At 39.6% G+C, this 23686-nt stretch overlaps 1 protein-coding gene across 1 annotated transcript in view; it reads right to left on the reverse strand.

Annotated features, from left to right (window-relative positions):
• Positions 1–1285: 1285 nt before the first annotated feature.
• Positions 1286–23686, reverse strand: part of STT3A (STT3 oligosaccharyltransferase complex catalytic subunit A) — a 28401-nt gene continuing 6000 nt past the window's right edge. Inside the window, exons 4-18 of the mRNA XM_029957324.1 lie at positions 22750–22871; positions 22224–22369; positions 20524–20614; positions 18879–18985; positions 18035–18199; positions 16366–16546; positions 15459–15614; positions 13798–13889; positions 12742–12897; positions 12307–12495; positions 10915–11031; positions 10696–10798; positions 3835–4023; positions 2658–2773; positions 1286–1825 (exon numbers count right to left, since the gene is read on the reverse strand). Of these exons, the coding sequence (XP_029813184.1) occupies positions 1787–1825; positions 2658–2773; positions 3835–4023; positions 10696–10798; positions 10915–11031; positions 12307–12495; positions 12742–12897; positions 13798–13889; positions 15459–15614; positions 16366–16546; positions 18035–18199; positions 18879–18985; positions 20524–20614; positions 22224–22369; positions 22750–22871 (1969 nt within the window). The 3' untranslated portion in view covers positions 1286–1786. The remainder of the gene's footprint in view (positions 1826–2657; positions 2774–3834; positions 4024–10695; positions 10799–10914; positions 11032–12306; positions 12496–12741; positions 12898–13797; positions 13890–15458; positions 15615–16365; positions 16547–18034; positions 18200–18878; positions 18986–20523; positions 20615–22223; positions 22370–22749; positions 22872–23686) is intronic.

Raw genomic sequence — 23686 nt, forward strand, 5'->3', positions numbered from 1 at the left:
AAGTGGTTCCCTATGGGAGGTAGAAAACAAGTGTTGCATTTTTATAACTATTTGATTTTTCTTAACACTAGGTGCACCACAGCAGTTAAAGTGAAAAGTAAATTTAAAAAAAGATAGCTTCACGTCGCCTAGAGATAGCAAAAATTAAAATTGTAGGAGTGATAACTATAGTGATAAGTTAAAGGGTTACTCCATATATACTACCAAGGAAGATCACTAATGATCTTTACCTGGTATTGCTCATATTGATTAAAAAAAAGAAACTCAGAATAACCTCTTCCACTAGGGAGTAATTCTGTATATAAATCAAGTAATATATTTACATAGAGTAAAGTAAATCTTATATCAAATCTAAATCTCACCCACAGGTCAAGCACTTGGGATGTAAGTTGGTTTGGAAGGCTGTTTCCTGGGTATACAGGAAGACTGGGGTGTACCCTTTAGGAGCACCATTTAGACTTACCTAAAAGCCATATAATTGCTCCTGTTTCTTAAACAGGTAACACTAAACAGTTACCTTGTGTTTTCGTTATGACTCAGGGTTTATATACATCACTCATATGTCTTATGATGTCAAATACACGGTGTCATACTGTACTGAATATAAGGCTGTTAGTCCTGACACTGAATATTGATGGAACTACTGTGCTTTTAAATTTATTTTTAAATTTCTCTTCCCCTTTACTGCAGTCAGGCTAGCACTGTCTCTAGGTACTTGCTAATAGCAGTTCTACCCCCTTTTAATTTGTAGCTTACTTGGCCAGGACTTCAAAACCAGATTATTGAGTTTGCGGCATAGAGTAACAACAAACAGGCTGACACTAAGGGAGAAACAAGCCGCCCTTAAATAATTGCAAGAGGTTTAGCATAGAGGCTAAAGGAAATGAGCAAAAAGACATTTACCGTATCACGGATAAGTGAATACTGAAAAGTTGGATTTGAAATAGAAATGTATGATTATATTTCAGCTGATTCAAAAATACCTACTGTCAAATTCTATATATAGTACTGGAGAAGTTTCATCTCCACCGAGAACAATAATTTCACTGCCTGCCTTGAGTCTTTCTTCAAAACTTCAAGTGATTCTCACTTGATTTATTCTTGCTAAAAAAACAAATAAACAAAAACAAAAACACCTTGCTAGTCCCAAAGAGTACTGGTGAGATCAGGTCTGGCTAGCCCCTCCTGTCCCTCATAAAAGCAAACTGCTTCTAAGGACAAGAAATGTTAAGAACAGACACAGGACAGCAACACAGCTGCCTTTCCTGCCCGGAAATGGCACTCCTCTGGTTCCACAAACATTTATTTATTTAGTAAAACTTTACTGAGCACCCACTAGATGCAAGGCATTGTGCTAGGTGCTACAATTTTTGAAACGACAAAATTATTTGTACATGTAGGATCTGAGCTAGTCCTTGACAGTGTTCCTGATTTGAGAGAGACAGGTTGCCCCCACGTGGCTCAATCTGCTTCCCCTCCTTCTATCAGCCCAGCACAAACTTTTGCCTTTCTCAAATCAGTCATAAGTCAAAAGAAATAAGGCACATTTAAAAAAAAGTTCCCCCCTTTAATTGACCAAAGTAAAGCCATGACATTTCATTTGGTAACCTGCTCAGAATTATAAAAATCATTCCATTTGGCCCAGCCCATCCTGCCCAGGGCAAAACTTCCAGACAATACTAATCCCATCGTGCTCTGTTCTTATAAACTGCATATTTAAAAAACGTCTTCAGCGTCCTAAATGTGACGCGTTCAGTGCGAAGCGTATCAGAGCTGGATATAACATTTATGTCCGTGACAAGCCTCGATTATCCAGGTCCTTTACCTGTAACAGAATGATGTCATTTTAATATTTACGATCAGGTCAACTTGGGAGAGCTTCTCTACCGAGTTGGGCTCTGCTGCCTGGTTTGGGTTTGTGACAAAATGAACACTGGTTTGAGACTAGCTACACTTTGCTTAGCCTTTAGGAGGACCCCTGAAGAGCAGAGTAAGTGATCTACCTGCCAAATACATCAGGGGTTGACAATTTCTTCTTTTGTGAGAGATGTAACATATTTCTGTAGTAAGTCTATGCCATAAATCCTTCAATGGGGGAAAAGAAAATGTAGTGTGTACGTACACACACACACACACACACACACACACACACACACACACACACACACACACACACACACTTTCTCCCCTCCAAGCCTGATAATCACTAAAACAGATCAAATACAGCCCAAACTAGAAAAATAACACTGTAACCACAGCCAAAATGATAGCAGACTAGGTGTGTCTACTCTCTAAGAACAATCTAAAAAACAGTAACATTCTGAGTTGCAAGCTACTTTTCTGACATTAGAAATGTCCTTATATTAGGGGGTGCTGGAATGGCTCAGTTGGTTAAGCGTCTGACTCCTAGTTTTGGCTCAGTCATGACCTCCTGGTTCATGAGCTGAAAAGTCCCATGTCGGGCTCTGCATTGGTGGCACAGAGCCTGCCTAGGATCCTCTCTCTTTCTCTGCCACTCTCCCACTCGTGTGCTCGCTCCCTCTCTCTCAAAATAAATAAACTTAAAAAAAAAGTGCCTGTATTAGAAATATGTGGCCCATTTTTAAGCACTAGAACCAATCTGCAAACATGAGAGCTACTTTCTCAGTGTAGCTCACCTTATATATCCTGACTAGCCAATGTTCTGTGGTATATGCTTCTTCAAGGACATCAAGTTCAAAGTCTTTATTCCCAATCTCAGCATTCCGGACACGGTCAAAGCCTGGTGGACGCTCTAGAAAGGGACAAAAAGAAAAAAAAAAAGAAAAACACTTTTTTCTACATTGATTTCCTAAGGAAAGAGTAAATCAATCTGATAAATCATCTACCAAATGGAATGTTATTCCTCAGCCTGAAGTCTGTGTAGAGAGTAGGACCTAAAGAAAAAGACATCAGGTAGTAAGAGCAGATCAAGGGTTACCCTGACTCAAGTCCTTTCCAAGCTGATGCTTGGCAAATTCCGTGGAGGCCTATCTCTTTTAAGAGACAGGAGGCTGACTTCCCAGCCCCTCCATTCCTGAGGAGTGCTATCCAGAGGCCTCTGTGTTACACTAGTAACTGTTCCACGGATCAGAGAAGAACCTATCCGAGGTCAAAGGCCTGTCTCTCTCTCTCAAAATAATCAAAAACAAATTTTTAAAAATTTTTAAAAAGGGAGGGGGGCACGTGGGTGGCTCAGTTAGTTGAGTGTTAGTTGGTCCACACTCAGCATGGAGTCTGTTTAGGATTCTCTCTCTTTCTCCCCCTGCCTCTGTCCCCAACCCCAACCATGCATGCATGCGCTTGGTCTCCCTGTCTCAAAAACAAACAAACAAACAAAAAGGGAGGCCAAGGCCAGCATCCACTCAGGAACTGTCCCTAGTGGAGAACCAAGAAATTAAAGTCAGAAGGAAAGACTTAACCTAATCAGACTGGTCTCAATATATTTATTTACAGAAATGAAAAGTCCTTTATATCACTGTATCTCCCTTCAATCCTCTCTTCACTGCAAAAACTTTTACTGAGAGGCAATAAAATGTAATGGGTAAAAGTACAGAATCTAGAGCAAGACTGCCCGAGTTTAACCTAACTCTGCCACTAGTTATGGGACGTTGGGCAGGTAAGTAACTTATTTGTACCTGAAATTCTTCATATGTAAAGTGGGAATATTATTAGTATCTATGTTTTGAGTTGCAGTGAAGATCAAATGAGTTAACAGATGTGAAGCACTTAGAGCAATGCCTGGCATTTGAACACAACTCTGCGTGTTGGCTATCGCAGTTTGTCCTGCTGTTACTAATGTTACGAGTCACTCACTGGCTTCGGTGTAGACCTGTCCAAAGCGGTAGTAACACATCTTGTACATAAGGCAGTTGAGCAGCACTGGAGAACCCTCACGGTCCACGCGGAACTCCCCAGTTGGAGTATAATAGTCGTGCTCCTTAATATGTTTGCCTGTGTCTGTGCTCCCTCCAATGCGGACCATCCACAGAAACTTGTTGATATCTAGAAAAAAGCAGAAAGAGAACTGCTGTGTCACAAAGGCTGCTGGAGTTAAATCACCTAATGAAAAGATACCATTTCTTTCCTTTTTATTTTTCTAAATTGAAGTATAGTTAACATACAATATTATATTAAAGTGGACAACATTTGAAAAAGTCACTATTTCTAAGAAAATCCCTCATTTTTTAATGGGAAATAGTACCATGTAAGTCTAATTTTTAAAAATATGAAACACAATGTGATGGCAAAACTTTCCCCTCAAAATTTACAACTCTCCCTATAGATTATTAGACTCCTGAAATCCTGCACTGTTGGCCCAGACTTAAGTCACAAAAGAAATTATTCCCAGGTATTAGCTGGACTGAGCTGTCCAATATCATAGCTCTATATACTAGCCACATTTAGCTGCTGACACTTGAAAGGTGGCTAGTCCAAATTAAGATGTGCTGGAAGTATAAAGTACATACTGGACTTGTAAGACTTCATCCAAAAACAAAATAAAGCAAGTAAGATGGAACTCCATACAACTCATTAACAAAACCCCCAGGAGCACCTGGGGAGCTCAGTTAGTTGAGCCTCTGACTTCAGCTCAGGTCATGATCTCATCATTCTTGGGTTTGAGCCCCACATCAGGCTCTGTGCTGACAGCACGGAGCCTGCTTCAGATTCTCTCTCTCTCCCCCTCTCTCTGCCCTTCCCTGATTCGTGCTTTCTCTCTCTCTCAAAATAAAGAAAATTTAAAAAAATAACAAAACCCCTAAATAATGAGATTAAAAATGGGCAAAGGACCTGAATAGACATTTTTCCAAAGATAGTCAAATGGTGAACACGTACATGGAAAAGTGCTCAATATCACTAATCATTAGGGAAATACAACTCAAAACCACAATGAGACATCACCACACACCTGTTAGAATAATTATCATAAGATAAGAAATAACAAATGCTGGCAAGGATGTGGAAAAACAGGAAACCTTATACACTGTTGGTGGACAGGTGAATCAGTATAGCCACTATATAAAACAGTATAGAGGTTCCTCAAAAATTTAAAAATACAACTACCATATGATCCACCAATCCCATTTCTGGGCATATAGGAATGAAATTACCAGCCAAAATATCTGCTCCCCCATGTTCGGTGCAGCTTATTTATAATAGCCAACACCTGGAAATAACCTAAGTGTCCACTGATGGATGAATGGATAAAGAAAGTCATATCTATGTATCTAGATACACACACACACACAAACACATCACATCACATAAATAAAATGGAATACCATTCAGCCATTAAAAAAAAAAAAAAAAAGGAAATCCAGCCATTTGCAACAACATGGATGGGCCTTAAGAGCATTATGCTAAGTGAAATAAGTCAGACAGTGAAAAACAAATACTGTATGATCTCAGTTATGCATGGAATCTAAAAACACAAACTCAGAAACAGAAATCAGAATTGTGGTTGCCAAAGGCGGAGGGTGGGGGGCTAGAGGGAACTAGGTGAAGATGGTCAAAAGGTGACAAACTTCCAGTTATGAGATAAATAAGTTCTGGTTATATAACATAGAATATGATGCTTATAGTTAACTAAACTGGATTATATATGTGAAGTTGCTAAGAGAATAGATTTTAAAAATTGTCTTCACAGGAAAAAATATTTGTAACTATGTCAGGTGATGAATGTAAACAACATATGGTAATCATTTCACAAATATCAAATCATTATATTGTTTTCAAATTTTTTAATGTTTTATTTTTTAATTTGAGAGAGAGAGCACGCACAAGTGGGAGAGAGGAGCAAAATGAGGCAAGAGAGACAGAGAGAGACAGAGAGAGAGAGACAGAGAGAGAGAGAGAGACAGAGAGACAGAGAGACAGAGAGACAGAGAGAGAGAATCTTAAGCAGGCTCCATGCTCAGTGTGGAGCCCGATGCAAGCCTTGATCCTATGATCCTGGGATCATGACTGGAGCCAAAATCAAGAGTCAGACATTCAACCCACTGAGCCACCCAGGTGCCCCTATGTTGTATACTTTATGCTTACATAATGTTGTAGGTCAATTATATCTCAATAAAACCAGGGGGAAAAGATAATACATAAATGAATGGGTATGGCTCTGGTCTAATAAACAGACCCCTGGTCTATTAGATCATTAATGATATGTATCTGATCTTAAAATTTCCATATCATGTAGCATCTGAGAAAACTTTTAAAATCCCTCTTTTTTCCTATTAAAAATTTCAAATGTTAAAAAAAAAAAAAGAATGAAGTAGTGAAAAGTAACAGGAACTACATGAAGGAGAGGCCATTGCTGAAAGATACTGCTGTCTACCAAAAAGGGGAAGTTAAAGAAGGGCAGTGTTGTATCAAACTCAGACAAGAGAGCCTGGACTATGATCAGACCTAAATACTTTTATTTTTAGATCTCTTCAAGCATTTACTAGAAAATGATTAAAATGAAATAAACATGATTTGCAAAAGGGCAAAATCTTGTCCATGACACATCTCAAGGAGGTTTAAATTAGAAACATTTAAGAAACATGAGCTATGACTAAAAGTAATAAAACTTAAAAGAAAAAAATGCAATAGAATTAATATACCCAAATGCCTGTTCATCCCTTTAGAAAATGTTGCTTTTGGAACCGGTACTACTTAGCATAAAAATGCTCACGAGGTGCCTGACTTCAGCTCCGGTCATGATCTCATGGCTCATGGGTTTGAGCCTCACATCAGGCTCTGTGCTGACAGCTTAGAGCATGGAACCTGTTCCAGATTCTGTGTCTCCTCCTTTCTCTATTCCTCCCCCACTTGCACTGTCTCACTCTGTCTCTCAAAAATAAATAAATGCTAAAAAAATTTTTTTTAATGCTCGAACATTTTGGAATTGTCTTCAGAACCCAGTTTGTGTTTCTTTAATAACTACTTTGTTGAAGTATGATTGACATAGAAAAAGCTGTACATATTGAACATATACAACTTGAGATGAGGGTTGTTGTTGTTTTTTTTTAATAGACTTGGGAAAAGCAAGAATGACTTAAAATGAGTTGAGGCAGGGAGGAAGAGAGGTCCACTGTCAAGACAGTACCAGTGGCTGTTTGGGGGCACATATTTGTCTATGTGTCTGTGTGTGCTTTTGTTTTATTTTTGAAAGACAGAGACAGTGCCAGCAGGGGAGGGTCAGAGAGAGAGGGAGACACAGAATCCAAAGCAGGCTCCAGGCTCTGAACTGTCAGCACAGAGCCTGACATGGGGCTCGAACCCACGAACCGCGAGATCATGACGTGAGCCGAAGCCGGATGCTTAACCAATTGAGCCACCCAGGCGCCCCATGTCTGTGTGTGTTTGTGAAAGACTGAGAGAGGTGGGGGAGAGAGGGAAGGGGGGAAGTAGAAACTATCCTAAAATGTTCAAAAGTATTCACAGAAGGCACCAGCTGGAATGCTACCATGATAATAATAATAGTAACAATCTCTAGATTTTGGGTTCACTCCTTTTCATTGTATAACACTTCCCAAATTTTTCAGAATTCCAACTAATACAGCCTAATATTCTGAGCTTGAGAAATCAATTCAATATAAGAAAATAAAACATTACTGTCTTCTTTCATGATTTTCAGATGCATGTTTCATAAACTTAGATGGTAGTGTTATTTTTTCAATGACTATCTTAATTTTTAAAAGTCTAGCTTCCGTACATAGATCAGAGAAACTGTCACATTATTCTTTCAACAATTCAAAATCATAGCACAATGTTCAAAGAAAGCTTTTCTCTGTTAAGGTTTTCTGAGTCTTTCTTTATGTAACTTAACCTAAGCTATCATTCTCACAATTAAGCATCCATTTGACCTAACGAAATCTCTGACTTTCACATTTTTATAGTCCTACAAATGATAATGTAGGAAAAGTTTCTCCATCTTCATTAAAACATCTGTATTACCATTACATATGTGAACAAATGTAGAAGGTCTGTAATGAGTGTAGGCAAAGGATGTAGAGCAACTAAGAATTTCAAACACTGCTGGCAGGAATGTAAATTAGTACCACCACTCTGGAAATCTCTCGGCCAGTACCTATTAAAGCTGAACACATACACTCCTTCTAAACTAGCAATTCCAGTCTTTAGTATACATGTTCACCAGAAGACAAGCACAATCATGTTCACAAGAGCAGCATTCACGACAGCCCCAAACTGCTGGAACTGGGTATCATCAACAATAAAATGCATACATTACGCTATATTCACACAACGGAATACGACATAGGAATGATAATTAAGAAATTCTTATTATCTACAGGATGAATGAATCTTGCAAACATAATACTGATCAAAAAGGGCAGAAATGAAGGGCACACACTATAGAACTCTATTAAGTTCCAAAACAGGCAAAACTACCCAGGTATGTACACATAGATGTCAAAACTTGCCAAATTACAGATATTAAATATGTGCTGTGTACAATATGTTAATTATAGAATTCAAGATAGAAGATAGTGGTCACCCCTGGATCTTTTTTTTTTTTTTTTTTTTTTTTTGATACAGAGAGAGACAGAGCATGAAAGGGGGAGGGTCAGAGAGAGAGGGAGATACAGAATCGGAAGCAGGCTCCAGGCTCTGAGCTATCTGTCAGCACAGAGCCTGACGTGGGGCTCAAACCCACGAACGTGATATCTGACCTGAGCCGAAGCCGGAGGCTTAACCGACTGAGCCACCCAGGCACCCCCACCCCTGGATCTTGACAGGAGGTAGATCCTGTAAGAAGTATGAAGAGGAATTCAAGGACACTGGTAATGTTGTTTCTTGATCTGGGTGCTGGTTACATGGATATGTTCCCCTTGTGAAAATTCATCGTGCTATATACTTAGAATATCTGCATTTTTTTAAATGTTAAACTTTGCAGGGCACTTGGATGGCTCGGTTTGTTAAGCATCCAACTCTTGGTTTGGGCGCAGGTCATGATCTCAAGGCTCATGAGTTTGAGCCCCACATAGGGTTCTGTGTGGACAGTGCGAAGCCTGCTTGGGATTTTCTCTCTCCCTCTCTCTCTGCCCCTCCTGCACATTCTCTCTCTCTCTAAATAAACAGACTTAAAAAAAGTTAAACTTTAATGCAAAGTTCACCTTAAAACTCAGTATAATCAAAACCTCTTGACCTTTTCACTATTCCTTTTCATGTTAAGTTACTTTGTCAAGTGTCTCATGGGCTTAATCCTTAATCTCACACACAAAAATTACAGTGTGTTCCAGATGACATTTATTTTTATGCCAGCATTAAACACACTTCTGTGCACCATAATAGGCAATAAAAGGTCAATTGACTAAAAGTGGATACTTAACAGTGGTTAGTGCCAAGACCTCAAGAAATTATCCCTTTCTACCACATATATATGTACATTATACATATAAAAATACATATACACATAGACATACATATATGAGTAATTTTCTATAGGATTTGGCTATATTGTGACTATTAGAAAACCTACAAATAATTACACACAAATAGTGCTGGTGTGACTGTGAAAGTTCTAGTGTGTGGACACATGTTTGTGCTCTCATTCCTTCTCTGCTGTATAAGACACACAAGGAGCCAATCTTCTTAGTTTATACTTGGCACTTTACATGTGCTATATGCATTAATGTAATCAGAAATGTAAACATCTTCAAGATGCAGCCAAATATTCAAAGAAAATTAGGACAGAAATATGAGGTAGTTATTAAGTGCAGGAAAACAAAAGTTATTCTGGGTAAGACTGTAACCATGGTATACTGGTTGACTCAGCAATGAATGTTTACACAGTCGGGATTTTGAAAACCCTTTATCTGGATTTAAGTAAAAACTAAAAATGGACTCTACTAAGAAAAATCAAAAGGAAAAGGAGGGAGTGGGGAAAGGTAAAAAGAATGAAGTTTCTTATCTACAATTATAAACTGAGACAACATATATAAAATGATCAATGAATAGAAGGATACACATAGTTTTGAAATATGAACATAAGTTCTAGAAGAAACAACTCAAGAAATAATTGCCTCTGGAAACTTGTATCATAAGAGAGTTTAGGTTTAGGGACAGGGTACTACCTACCACTTTTTATCATAAACCCTCAAAAGCGCCTAATATGTCAAAGTATAAGAAAGTACTGCTTTAATTTTTTAGAAGTTTTTTTTAAGGCAGCAAACCACATTTTGATGATTCATCTAAAAAGAATAGTTTTGTTAATAGTAACAGGGAACATGGCAACATACGCCCCACACACACACACACACACACACACACACAAATATGAAACGTTTTAAGTTGTCAGATGAATATATGGCTTAAACCCACTAAAAATGCTAATTCTGAAGTTCATTTTCAGATGCCTTATGTTTCATTTCACACTGTATTTTATTTTATTACTTTTTGTTCGTACTGTGAAAGGATCACAATAGGTTCGGCTTCTCTTTATGTTCTTTGTTTACTGGTTGTAGAGAACCCCCAGGTCTTCAGACAACTACACCACACTGCATCTAAATGAGGATTATTTACACTTACCTCCTACTTGTTGCCAAACCAAACCAAACAAACAAGAAACTTCTCCAACCAAAAAATATGGTGGTATCAGCAAAAAGAAAAATAAGAGAATCAACTAGTTTTCTTAGAATCTATGACCTACAGTTAGATATAGAATCAAGTACATACCGTCAGAAGAATACCCAGTAAGGCCTCCAAAAATGACCAGCACATAGCTAACATCAAGCTCCCTCATGATCTCATAGGCTTTTTCTTCTGTGGATGCCATTGCCTGGAAAAACACATGCACATTTCTCAGAGCAAAATTCCAGGTCATGTGATACCTCAGAGACAAACATTTCCACCAGACCCTGTGCACCAAACATGCACCGGACCTCCTCACGTTACCTGCCCTACTCGAGAAATATGGGTATTATTCCATGTGTTATTGTCCACTAGAATTGTCCGATTTGCCATAGCCGTAATCTGGTAACCATAATCCCACCATGACATGACTTTCGCATCCTGAAAGAAGAATGGGAAAAGAAACTAAGCTGTGTGCTGCCTCCAAAAATCAAATACAAGAGAAGAACTGGCAGGGCATCTTATAGTCTACTAAGTGAGGCACTTCCTACAAAGAAAATAATTCTTGGCACTTGGTACTACACTTACATATAAGCATGACATCTCAGTGTAAATTATACAATCCAACATTCCCAACACTTGCAGCTCGGATCACCTTATATAAACAAGCATAATAGGATGGCAGGTGTAGGGGACTGTGCAATATTTTCAAATAAAGAGTCTGGTGTCATCAGATAATTATATTAAATGATCTCTCACAATTCACAAAAAGCAGTTATTATAAAGATGGGAGGGAATACAAACCATATGACCATGGGGATTAAGAAATTCTTACAGTTTTAGGGGCACCTGGGTGGCTTAGTCGGTTAAGCATCCGACTTCGGCTAAGGTCATGATCTCATGGTTCATGCGTTTGAGCCCTACATCGGACTCTGTGCTGACAGCTCACAGCTTGAAGCCTGCTTCAGCCTGTCTTCCTCTCTCTCTGCCCCACCCCCAAGCATAGTCTGTCTCTCTCTCTTTCTCTCTCTCAAAAAGAAACATTAAAAAAAATTTTTTTAGGGGCGCCTGGGTGGGTCAGTCAGTTGAGCCTCCGACTTCGGCTCAGGTCATAATCTCTCGGTTCGTGGGTTCAGGCCCCACATCTGGCTCTGTGCTGACAGCTAGCTCAGAGCCTGGAGCCTGTCTTTGTCTTTGGATCCTGTGACTCATTCTCTCTGACCCTCCCCTGCTCACGCTGTCTCTCTCTCTCTCTCAAAAATAAAAAACATTAAAAAAAATTTTTTTTATTTTTTAAAAATTCTTACAGCTTTAACTCCTCAAGAGTCTAACTCAGAAGTGCTATTCCCAATAGCTACTGCTAAGAAAATCACTTCAGATTCCCAAAAGCTTTAAACCAAAATGTTAAAGGTACCTATCATTCAGTGATATGGAAACTATCTTTTCTCTTGTTCCCATTTTCTCATTTCTTTTATAATTGGGATGGTCTACCTCATGATAAAATCACCACACTGTCAGAGTGTAGATGATTACCAGTAAGAATACAGAAGATATCCTGAATCAAATGAAGGCTGACCTTTAAGGCTCATTCAGCACGAGGGTTCTGCAAGTCCAATGTCTCCAAGCTTCCCACCCATCTACAAGCTATATGATTCACTATCACAGCAAATGTCCCCACCCTCACCGACTCCTCAATCCCACTCTTCCAATCTCTACCTCTGGAGTATTGTGACGAAGCCAATAGTATGCTTCTCGGAAGTCATCAAAAATGATCCTACTGCCATCCCCACCACGGGCAGACAACACGATGGAGGGAGAAGAGTAGGCCTCACTGGTCACCCAGGTTGAATGAAAGGTGTAGGTGATAAGAAAGAAAGCCATGACCAATATCATCCCACTTGCCACCTAAACAAGAAAACTGTGCTGTAAATTAAATTTACACAACTCAGAACAGCTTCTTACACACAATGATACAGATGAGATGAATCCAAATGAGTCAAGAGCTATAGGCGTTCACTCTGACCACTATGACAGCACTCTACTCCTTCTCTCAAAACACATGCGCGCGCGCACACACACACACACACACACACACACACACACACACACACACAGTTTCCCAGCCTATACTTTGTGTTGCTTAATTCTCACTTCATTCTTAATAGGGTAGGTAGAATCCTGTTGCTTCTTGCTCTTCTTGTCTGGACGACTTATGTCCAGATTCTTCATGTAAGTGGACAGCACCTGGGAGACTCCAATGCCAGAGAGGATGCACATTACAGGCGCCAACACTAGCATCAGACGCACCTGAAAGAGGCAGGAAGCAAAAACACAGTTAAATCAGTGTTTTACAAATTAAAGACTTCAACCTACTAGTAGATCATGACATCAATTCAGGTTTTCAACAAATACGATTTCTCAATAAAAAAGAACAAAATGTGAGAAAATATTTGATACACCTTCAGTAGCAGAGATATACATTTCTTAAAGCTGTTTTTCAGTTATATGGGTATGTTTTAAGTGTCCTGAATAATGCTATGTTGAAGAATGTATTTAACTATGGTTTGAAATTTTTAAAAAAAGGGGGGGCGTGCCTGAGTGGTTCAGTTGGTTAAGCATCCGACCAGCTCAGGTCATGATCTCATGGTTTGTGAGTTTGAGCCCCACATCTGGCTCTGTGCTGACAGCTCAGAGCCTGGAGCCTGCTTCATATTGTGTCTCATTCTCTTTCTGCCTCTCCTCTGCTGCACGCGCGCTCTCTCGCTCGCTCTCTCTCTCAAAAATAAATAAATGTAAAAAAACAACCGTAACAAACACTGTATTACTATAATTTATAAAATTTCTCCTCTTTCAGCAATCTAATACTCGGCAATCCTCCCAGAGCTTTAAGTAAAAAACATCAACTCCTTTCTTAAGATACTCAGAAAGAGGGGGAAAGAAACCTGCCCACGGTCACTTTCCCCAACATAGTATATGTGTCTCTCCCTAACACAAGGTTCTGAATCCCAGAAAGCTGGGCCCCACAACCAGAAGGTCTGAGTGCACCACACATCCCTAAGAAGGATCAGCACCAGTGAGCAGCTCTACAACTCAGCCCCTCGAATGCTCCAAAGAAAGCATGTGCACGATCATCATTACATTCTGAATGCTGCCGTGCACCTCAGAGTCAGGGGTGGAAGTGCGGTTAGGACTGAGGGCATTCCTCACCATGACAGCTGAGAAGTACATGCTGGTCACACCATACATGATGATGAAAATCCGGGCATCAGACAGGTTGCTAAAGCAGTAATAGAGGCCGACTACAAAAGTAAAAAGAAGCAAGCAGCTAAATTAATCATAGATATGTGCAAAGACATTTACTACACAACTCTTTAAAAGAGCAAAAAGTCAGAAACCACAGAAGTTGTTTTAAAAGCATATTTGTATAATGGAATACATCAATTAAAATATTGCCACAGTATATTATGGATCATTTGCCTTCTTCTTTACACATCTCTGTACTTAAAAAAATTTAACAGGGGTGCCTGGGTGGCTCAGTCGGCTAAGACTCCGACTTCGGCTCAGGTCAGATCTCACATTCATGGGTTCGAGCCCCGCGTCAGGCTCTGTGCTGACAGCTAGCTCAGAGCCTGGAGCGTGCTTCCAGTTCTGTGTCTCCTTCTCTCTCTTCCCCTCCCCCTCTCATGCTGTCTCTCTCTGTATCAAAAATAAATAAAACATTAAAAAATTAAAAAAAAATTTAATAATACATTTAAACGTTACATCTCTAAAATAATACTAAATAACAGAAATTCTGATTCGTTATAAAATGAAAAAAATTGGGGGAAAAGGTATCATCCTGGGGGCCCCAGGGGGCTCAGTCAGTTAAGCAGCCAACTTCAACTAAGGTCATGATCTCATGATTTGTGACTTTGAGCCCCGCGTCAGCTCTGTGCTGACAGCTAGGAGCCTAGAGCCTGCTTCGGACTCTGTCTCTTTCTCTCTGCTTCTCCTCTGCTTCCTCTGTCTCTCAAAAAAATGAATAAACATAAAAAAATTTTTTTTAAATCACTATCATCCCATTTTTTGTTCAATAAATAACTGGATGAGGGGTGCCTGGCTAACTCACTCAGAAGAGCATGCATGCATGATGCGCACATGGTCTCAGAGTCAAGAGTTCAAGCCCCAGGTTGGGTGTAGAGATTAACAGAACTTTAAAATAATAGAAAAAAGACACAAAAATAAATGAATGAATAAATAACCAGATGACTATACATCAAAATGTTAATAGCAACAGATGTTTGGTGAGAATTCCTAAGATTTTTACATTTTTTAACTTGCCTATATTTTTTACAATAGACAAGTTACTTTCATAAGGAAATAAACCATAGAAGCTATTAAAACAACAGCAACAACAACAAACAAAGGAGGCACCCCACCACTAGTAAATTCAAAATCATTTCTGGATTGGCCACAAGATAAGTAGCTAAGGCTTTAATATCAGCCATGCCTATTCTCAAACTTCAGTACTGCCAGAAGATAAATGGGGAAGAGTCAAGGATGGGGGATGAGAGAGGTATACACTGAAAGCACTCAAAAACAAAAATAAAAACCTAAATACAAACTTGAGTTGAATTTTAACTCATAATATAAATAAACAGAAAACTGGGAGGCTCTGAACTTGCCAGCATCTCCAACTGCTCAACTTCTGACTTCTATTCTGCTTCAAATATTAGAACAATGTGCTTAGCCAGCCTTAGTACCGCATAGGGTAAGCAGGCAAAAAACAAAAACAACAACAAAGTACAACGATGAGGGAAATTTACTTATTTTGAATCAAATGGTGATTCTTACAAAGAAGGCCACTTCAGAACACAAAGCAGACAGACCTGGAAACATGAAGACCAGAAGCTGCAGGTCAAAATAGTACGAGGACCAGGTGGTGGGCTGATGCTCAGACACAGAGGCAATGATGGGGATGTTGTTCTTAGCATAAGAAGGATCCAGCAGTGAGTAGAAACGCCCAGTCCAGGGAGATATTTTTCCTGGCAGCAAAGAAGCAACAAATATGTCACAATCACTCTTGAAACAAAGTAACATCTGATCCTAACTAATCTCACAATTTTCCGCTTTCATAAGAGTCTCTAAATCAGAGGAGGACTAGGTTTTTGTTAAAATACCACCAATAGTTTCAAACGAGAGTATTTTTGTCAGCACAGCCAGCAAAATAGAGTCAGGCTGTACATGAACTCAGAGATGGGAGGCAAAAGTGTGTCCTATGAGGGTTTTAGGGTCGAATCTGGCCAAACCAAGGTCAGCTCTATAAATAAAGCCAACTACATCCTCCAGTGCTACTCTGAAATAGATCACACAGACTTAGAATCCGATAAGCCTCTGAGAAGGAAAAATGAGAAAAACGTGGCATGCTAAACAGCCATGGGTTAGTGCATATGGGCTTAGACAAGGCCATGTTTGTAACGAATGGCCAGCAATGTTATGATTTCTCTTACCTTGCCAAGAGGAAAAAAAAGAAAAAAAAAGAGAGAGTGAAAATTAGCAAGGCAAGATTCAGTCCTTTCAACAAAGTGTGATGTTTTTAACATCGAGAGCTACTCGAACAAGATATTCTTAACTATGCAGAATCCAAACACTGGGCTGACAAGTGGGCTGAATGTGAAGAAGTAGGACTTTATACTCTTAGGAGAAAAAGAATGAATCTTTCTGTGGTCAAGAAATATCTCCTATTTTTGAAGTTCATTATATGTCCATACCCATTTACAAAAGCTCCTTCCCTACCTGTCAGCATGAGGAGGGCTCCCACGGTGAGAAGGACAAAGCCTACAAGGGAGATGACACTTCGGAAAAGAACTTCAAACTGCTGTGGATTCAGCTTGCTGCGCAGATAATCCACAAAGGCGTGGATCTGGCAGAGACCAAAGACCCCAAAAGCCGCCATGTGCTCTGAGGAAAGGACGGGCTGTGGGTAAAAGCACAGATATGACAAGGCTGGAAAACAATGGATCCAGCCTGGACCTGAATTATCCTGACCCAGTTCAGACATAACGAAGGCTCAAATGAGTTCTGAGGCCTCGAAGGAATTAGGGCCAATGGAGGGGAGGGTCTAATTTCACCTGCCACATTTTCCAGACAGCATTGGGAGTCCTGTAAATCATACCATACTCTATCATGCAAATACCATTTCCTCCCAATATGCCAGACTGAAATCCATCACTGCCCTCTATGTTCCATGCACTTTAGATCTCTTCCGTTACTTATGAATTCTTTGCTTAGACCAGTGGTTCTCAAATTCTAGTAAGTACAATAAGCATAAGGAGGGTGAAGAAGAAAGGGTGCTAAGACACAGATTACGGAGCTACACCTCTAGAGTTTGATCCAGTGGATCTCTTAAGAGACTCTAGAATTTGCTTTTTTTTTTTTAAGAAAAAATATTTGTTGGGAGTTTATACATACATACTTTATTATTTTTTTTATTAATCTCTACACCCAACGCAGGGCTTGAACTCACAACCCCAAGATCAAGAATCGCATGCTCTACCAACGGAGTCAGATAACTGTCCCCAGAATTTGTATTTTAACAAGTTCCTGATGCTGCTACTGGTCGTGGAATTCCATTTCCAAAACTGCTATACTATAGAATGAAGACATCTGCGTGTGCGTCCTTCCCAACAACAAGACTATAACTTCCTTAAGGACAAGAATCACATTTTTAATTTTTACATTTCTCAGTGATTAGCAAATTGCATATAGTAGGTGATCAGTAAAGAAAATACCTGCTGATCTCTGAATAAGGGTTTCATTTTCATAAGAAATCAAACACACCACATTATTCTTTGACTTTATAGCTGCCTCTTAATCCTATGGAAAACAGGGTTAAAAGTTTGTAGAGCTTTGCAGAGCAGCTCTGGGTGGCTGAGCTTTGGCTCAGGTCATAATCTCACGGTTCGTGAGTTTGAGCCCCACAACAGGCTCTGTGCTGACAGGCTGCTTCAGATTCTGTGTCTCCCTCTCTCTCTGCCCCTTCCCTGCTCACATTCTGTCTCTGTCTCTCTCTCCCCAAAAATAAATAAATATTTAAAAAGCTTTTCAGCTTCTTCTTTTTCAAGAAGTTTGTACTTCGCTTCCTATACTTTTGCATAGATCCCATCAAGAAGTTCAGGGGTCATTACTATTAAATGGACTCATCAGCATTAATAAGGACTGGAAATAACTTTGCATTCATATCAAATCAGCTCAAAATATCCCTCCTCCCTGTCAGACCTAAGCCCAATTAAGAGCCATTAAACTCAAACTTTATGGAGCAAATATTAACACACCCTGGAAGCAGACTTTAGTGACCAATGATTCTGTTCCTTCAGTTACTACAATAGTCCAAGGTAAATCAAACTAGTTGGAGCTGTTTAGAGAAGTTAGAGGACCTAACAACTCTATTCAGCCTAGGGCTCACCTGGAAACCCACAAAGGAGATCTGCATGGAAAGAATGGTGCCCAGGCAGTAAACAGTACAGTAGGCCACATAGATCCGGTGGGAGAAGCGTCCTGTGAGCATCAGCACCAGTACATGGAGGGGGATCAAGTTGATCAAGAACACGTAGCCTCCCCATGAAGAGACCTAGGACAAAATAAAAAAGAAGAGTTCCTCTGAGCACTCCTCCTCAGGCCACCACTTAGGATATTGCCTGTGACCTTTTCAAAGAACATCTCTTTACAGTGACTATAGACTTTATTTACACCAGGTGGCTTAAAAGTTTAAATAACTGATTTCTTTAAGTAGAAAAACCAAAGTCATATCTATTACTATAACTCAATCCCCTATTCCCCATGCCTCCTGCCATCATGATAACAAAAGCAGCAACACCCAACCCTCAGGGTTAATCTAGATGAAATCTATTGTAAAGTTATATGGATGATTTAGGGATACATAGGAAACGTGAGCAGATGAAAGTGGTTAAGGGAAGAAGTCTAAGTGAATATATAAGATTGAACAGGAAAAAAATACATTAGAAAAGGAAAAATTTTAAAGGAACACATCCGAAAAGAGAGTTGGCCAACCAATATGTATCCATAGGACATAGAGTATCTAAAGAACTTTAAAAATTAAAAACATTACCTCTATCTTGCTGTTACACAATGGATGGCCACACTTGCCTTGGATTAGGCTTTGTACGGATATAAGAGAAAATAAAGACTTCTAGCCTCCAGTCCATGGTCTCAAAGCCCAAGAGCTATTTCCAATTTGTATCAGTTGATCCCAACAGAAACACTCGTGGAAGACAGGAGTGAAAAGTTACCATGTAGAAATAGGCAAGGGCACACTTGGCAGCCCAATAGATGGAACCAGTCTTCACTGCTTTGATCCACATGTAGTAGGTGAGGAGCATGCAGAAGATGGCAATCCCTGCAGAAAACAGGAAAAATTCAATAGAAGGCCATGCTTGTGCAATATTTAAGAATACTACTCTGAAACAGACCTCTGGGATTCATATCTCAAACCTACTTACCCATTAATAGTGCAAATTATTTTACCTCTTATTGTCTTGGTTTCCTATGAAAATGAAGCCATTATAGTATCGATTTCATAAAAGTGTTGCGAAGACAAATTTAATTATATAAAGGACTTAGACTAATACCTAGTATAAAACAAGTATTATTACTATTCTTTCCAGGCACTAAATTCCCTGCTAGTGTAATCCTAAAGATACTCCATGTTATTATGCACCACCCAGACTCTGCATCTTACCACAGGCCAATCCTTATGCCCTGGCTGCCCCTCTCCTTACTATGCACCCAATGAGGGGCATCTGGGTGGTTCAGTTGGTTGAGCGCCCAACTCCTGATTTCAGCTCAGGTCATGATCTCATGGTTTGTGGGATCAAGCCCCACATCGGGTTCTGCACTGACTGCATGGAGCCTGTAAAGATTCCCTCTCTTCCTCTCTCTCTGCCCCTCCCATGCCCATGTATGTGTGCTCTCTCTCGAAATAAATAAATATAAAAAAGTAAATATATAATGCCTAATGAAGTCCAAACCTCAGTGCCTAGTTCAACCTTGGCTACTTCCAAAGTCTTCTCTGACCCCAAATCTGAATTAATCTCTCCTTTCACTACATTCCCAAAGTACTTTGTTCATACGTCTCTAATGACACATACTACTACCCACCTGTTATGAGTTATAGGTCTGTATTTATCTTAATAGATCACAGACCAACATAAAGTTTTTTCATTATGGTCATTGTAATTCCTTAAATATGAGCCAAAATTCTTATTCATTATCTATAATACCTAACATTGTGTTTCCCCAATAACATTCAATAAATACAGGCTGAATTGACACAGACAACAAAAGTCATTATAGCTTTAAGAATATCCATTTCTTGGCTCTCAGCATGGATCCACCACACCGGTAAAGTCTGTGAGCCCGAGTTTAGGCCCCGGCGAGCCTAAACCTGTAATAAAGCCCTTTGCTTTTGAAAAAAAAAAAGAATATCCATTTCTTGGGGCGTCTGGCTGGCTCAGTCGATAGAGCATGCAACTCGATCTCGGGGTTGTAGGTTCGAGCTCCACCTTGGGTGTACAGATTACTTAAAAATAAAACCTTAAAAAAAAAAGAATATCCATTTCTCTTACCTAGGAAAATAATGCAAATAATTACAATGTTAAAATAATAGTACCATTCAACATTAAACAAACTTTACTTTTGAGTCCAGAGAAGAGCCATACGCCTTATAAAAGGATATTACCAGCTACTTTTCTGAAGGGGATGACAGAGAGATTATAAACTTGTTCGAGGTCCCTTCCCACCCATTTCTAGTCTTCTCACTCGGATACCATTTTTGCTATTGCTAAACATCAGATCTGAACTCAGATTTTACTACACTTCCTGAATATCTATGGAATAATGACATGAACTTATCATCTTTGGCATTTTAAGTCTTACCTTCATTATCATAGGAGCCAGCCACAGATCGGGAGATGTACCCAGGAACTACGGCAATCATGGCGGCAGCAAGAAGCCCAGCCCCCGCATCCTGAAAGAAAAAAGGGGTAACAGGAAGTTAACACTATTCACTCACGAAAGAGAAGAGAGGATCACTAGTGCTTCTGCTTATAATGGGCTAAGAGAACAGTCCAACACTTCGCAAGGTAGACGTGATGTTAGAAATGCTAGAAATGTTCACAGCACAAGAAAGCTAAAGACTTCACAACCAATTCCCCAGGATGATACCAAATCTGAAACTGAATACACATATGCTAAGGACAGACAAATTATGGAAGCTCTCAGACATACTGCCCCAGAATGGGCCGTTTGGCTGGAGTATTCCCAGGTTTATGAGTCCCTGTCCCTAACAATACCTGCACATTGTTGGGACCGTCACACCTCTAAAAGCTATGCAAGGATAATCGAAAGGAAGACAATTATTATTTAAGCTAAAAAGCCAAAAGGTGATCATCTATCTGGACTAAAGATGCCAGGAGCTTAGATAATAAAGTTGGTAGATCACAAGGCAATCTGTGAGGTCAGGAGAGAGGAACAACAAAATAAAATCACACTCCAAAAGAGCAGGGACTTGTCTGTTGATAAGAGTCAAATTTGGAACAAGGGCAAGGAAGCGGATGAAAAGATTTCCAAACTAAACTGAAGTGTCCCAAGATTGCCTACTAGTTTATCACCTCTCAGGTATCTCCCTAGTACCACAGCCACAACCTAAGAATAGCATCCAAGGAGCCAGAACAGCAAGGCAGAAACCTAGAAAGAGAGAGTCATTATGGAGTCTACTCCAAAAGTGGTTTAATAATTTTTAAGTAGGGACACCTGGGAGGCTCACTCGGTTAAGCATCTGACTCTTGATTTCAGCTCAGGTCATGATCTCATGGTCATGAGATGCGGTAGCAGGTTCTGCACTGGGTGTGGCGCCTACTTAAGATTCTCTCTCCCCCTCTGCCCCTCCCTAGCTCACACACACATGTGCAAATGCACACTCAGGCTCTCTCAAAAAAATTTTTTTTAAATAAATGTTAAAAAAGTCAACAAATGATTGCTAAATGTCAATTTCCAGTAGGAAGAATTAACCTTTTTGGAATACTTCCTATAGTTATTTTTCCTCTCCCTTAGGTTGTGAGAACTTCAAAATCTAACGCTCACATTTTGCACTTTAAATGTTTTTTTTTAAATCTTATGTAGAAATGTGTATTTCACCTCCAAATGTTCTCTTATAAGGACAATCAGTTGCTAATAATATGAAATCACATATTCTAGGAAGGGCTGGAGTGAACCCAGTAATTCAGCCTAGCAGGGGCGCCTGGGTGGCTCAGTCAGTTAAGCGTCCAGCTTCAGCTCAGGTTATGATCTCATGCTTTGTGGGCTCAAGCCCCGCGTCAGACTCTGTGCTAACAGCTAGCTCAGAGCCTGGAGCCTGCCTCAGATTCTGTAGCTCCCTCACTCTCTGACCCTCCCCTGCTCACACTGTCTCTGTCTCTCAAAAATAAATAAAAACCAGAAAAAATTTTAAAAAAACCAAAGCTATCTGTAGCTTCTGGCTTCCTCCCCTTCTATGGCTATCAGACCCCCACCCTTTAGCATCTACTAGAGAGGATTGACAACATTCATTCCCAAGCCTATCACCCCAAATCCTTCACCTTGAGCTCTTTGGTAAGGTGGTACGTGACGATGGTGGTGAAGGAAGAGAAGAGAGGGGCCAGGAACACACAGACATTCCGAATGTCGATGGTGATGTGGAAAAAATGGAGTACATGGTAGATTGCAGCAGACGTGATCATTAAGCCTGTAACAGGAAGAAGAAACTCCATTAGGTTATCTTGGTAAGACCATGAACTTAAGGGAAAGAAAAAGACAGAATCAAAGTATCAGTCAAGTGATAACATAGGTCCTTGACAAACCACCAGAAATACTAATACAGCAACTGCAGTAGGCCTACAAATTTCTCTTAGAATTCAATCCGAAGTTCAGAATTTATGAAAAACCTCCCATCCCCATCCCCCGCCCATGTTCTCCTGTATACAGATCCATTTTTAGAAACTGGTAATTAGAATTAAATTATAATTGTCACAAAATGCAGATATTAGAAATAAGAGGAACTATTACATAATATACAAATACCTGATTTCTGTTAATTTTTTTTAAAGAAAATACTGTTCCTCTCACCTGGATAAATTGTTCCTCCAATGATTCGTCCCAAAGGATACCAGGCCCGGTCATCAAACCAATTATGGAATTTATAAAACCCCTCTTCAGCCAGGAACCGGGTAGTCCGATAATTAAAGTACCTACAGCAAGAAAGAAATGATCTGTATCTCCTCTTCTTCAAACTCAAATAACTATACCAATTTGTAGGGAATCTTGTTCCTCAAGTCACACCACTGAGGAATGGATCACTACATCAATTTGTATGATTACAAATCAGTTTGGTACCAAAAATTATGCCAAGTATGAAAATCACTTTACATCACCATACATTACCCCTCATTTCTGGCTCCATGCGTGTTTCAACTACAGCACTGCGGGTCTCTGAAGGAAATGCAACCAGAGCCTTAACTCAGGCAGGACTCTTCACCAGCCTGGCAATCAGTAGGCATTAGCACCAGTCAGAGAATTCAAGCACCCACAGACAGAACAGCCATCAATAAATCTGGCCCTTTTCAAGAAACAGTAATGTACACAAGAACATTTCGATAGCACACGGAAGGACACACGGAAAACTTCAAGTGATGAGGATCTCTAAAGATGTTGGTGTAACACCATACATGTGTCACAGTTTAATCCACTCAGTAACAAACTTCCTACTGAGTGTTTAAACTTATAAGTTCTACTCGTGTTATTTAAAATAGTTCTGAATGCCACCTACGTAACAGCATAAAAAATATAAATTACATAAAAATATCTGAGGGGCATCTGGCTGGCTCAGTCAGTGGAGCATTCAACTCCTGATCTCGTGGTTATAAGTTCGAACCCAGGTTGGATTGAAGAGATTACTTAAAAATAAAATCTTTTAAAAATATTTGACATAAAACGCTTAATGGTCATACATGGAACGACAGTTCTTTAGTTGCAAGCTATGTAACATTTTCTTAATTCTTTTTAA

This window comes from Suricata suricatta, chromosome 11 (genome assembly GCF_006229205.1).
Source record: "Suricata suricatta isolate VVHF042 chromosome 11, meerkat_22Aug2017_6uvM2_HiC, whole genome shotgun sequence".
Lineage (NCBI taxonomy): Eukaryota > Metazoa > Chordata > Mammalia > Carnivora > Herpestidae > Suricata > Suricata suricatta.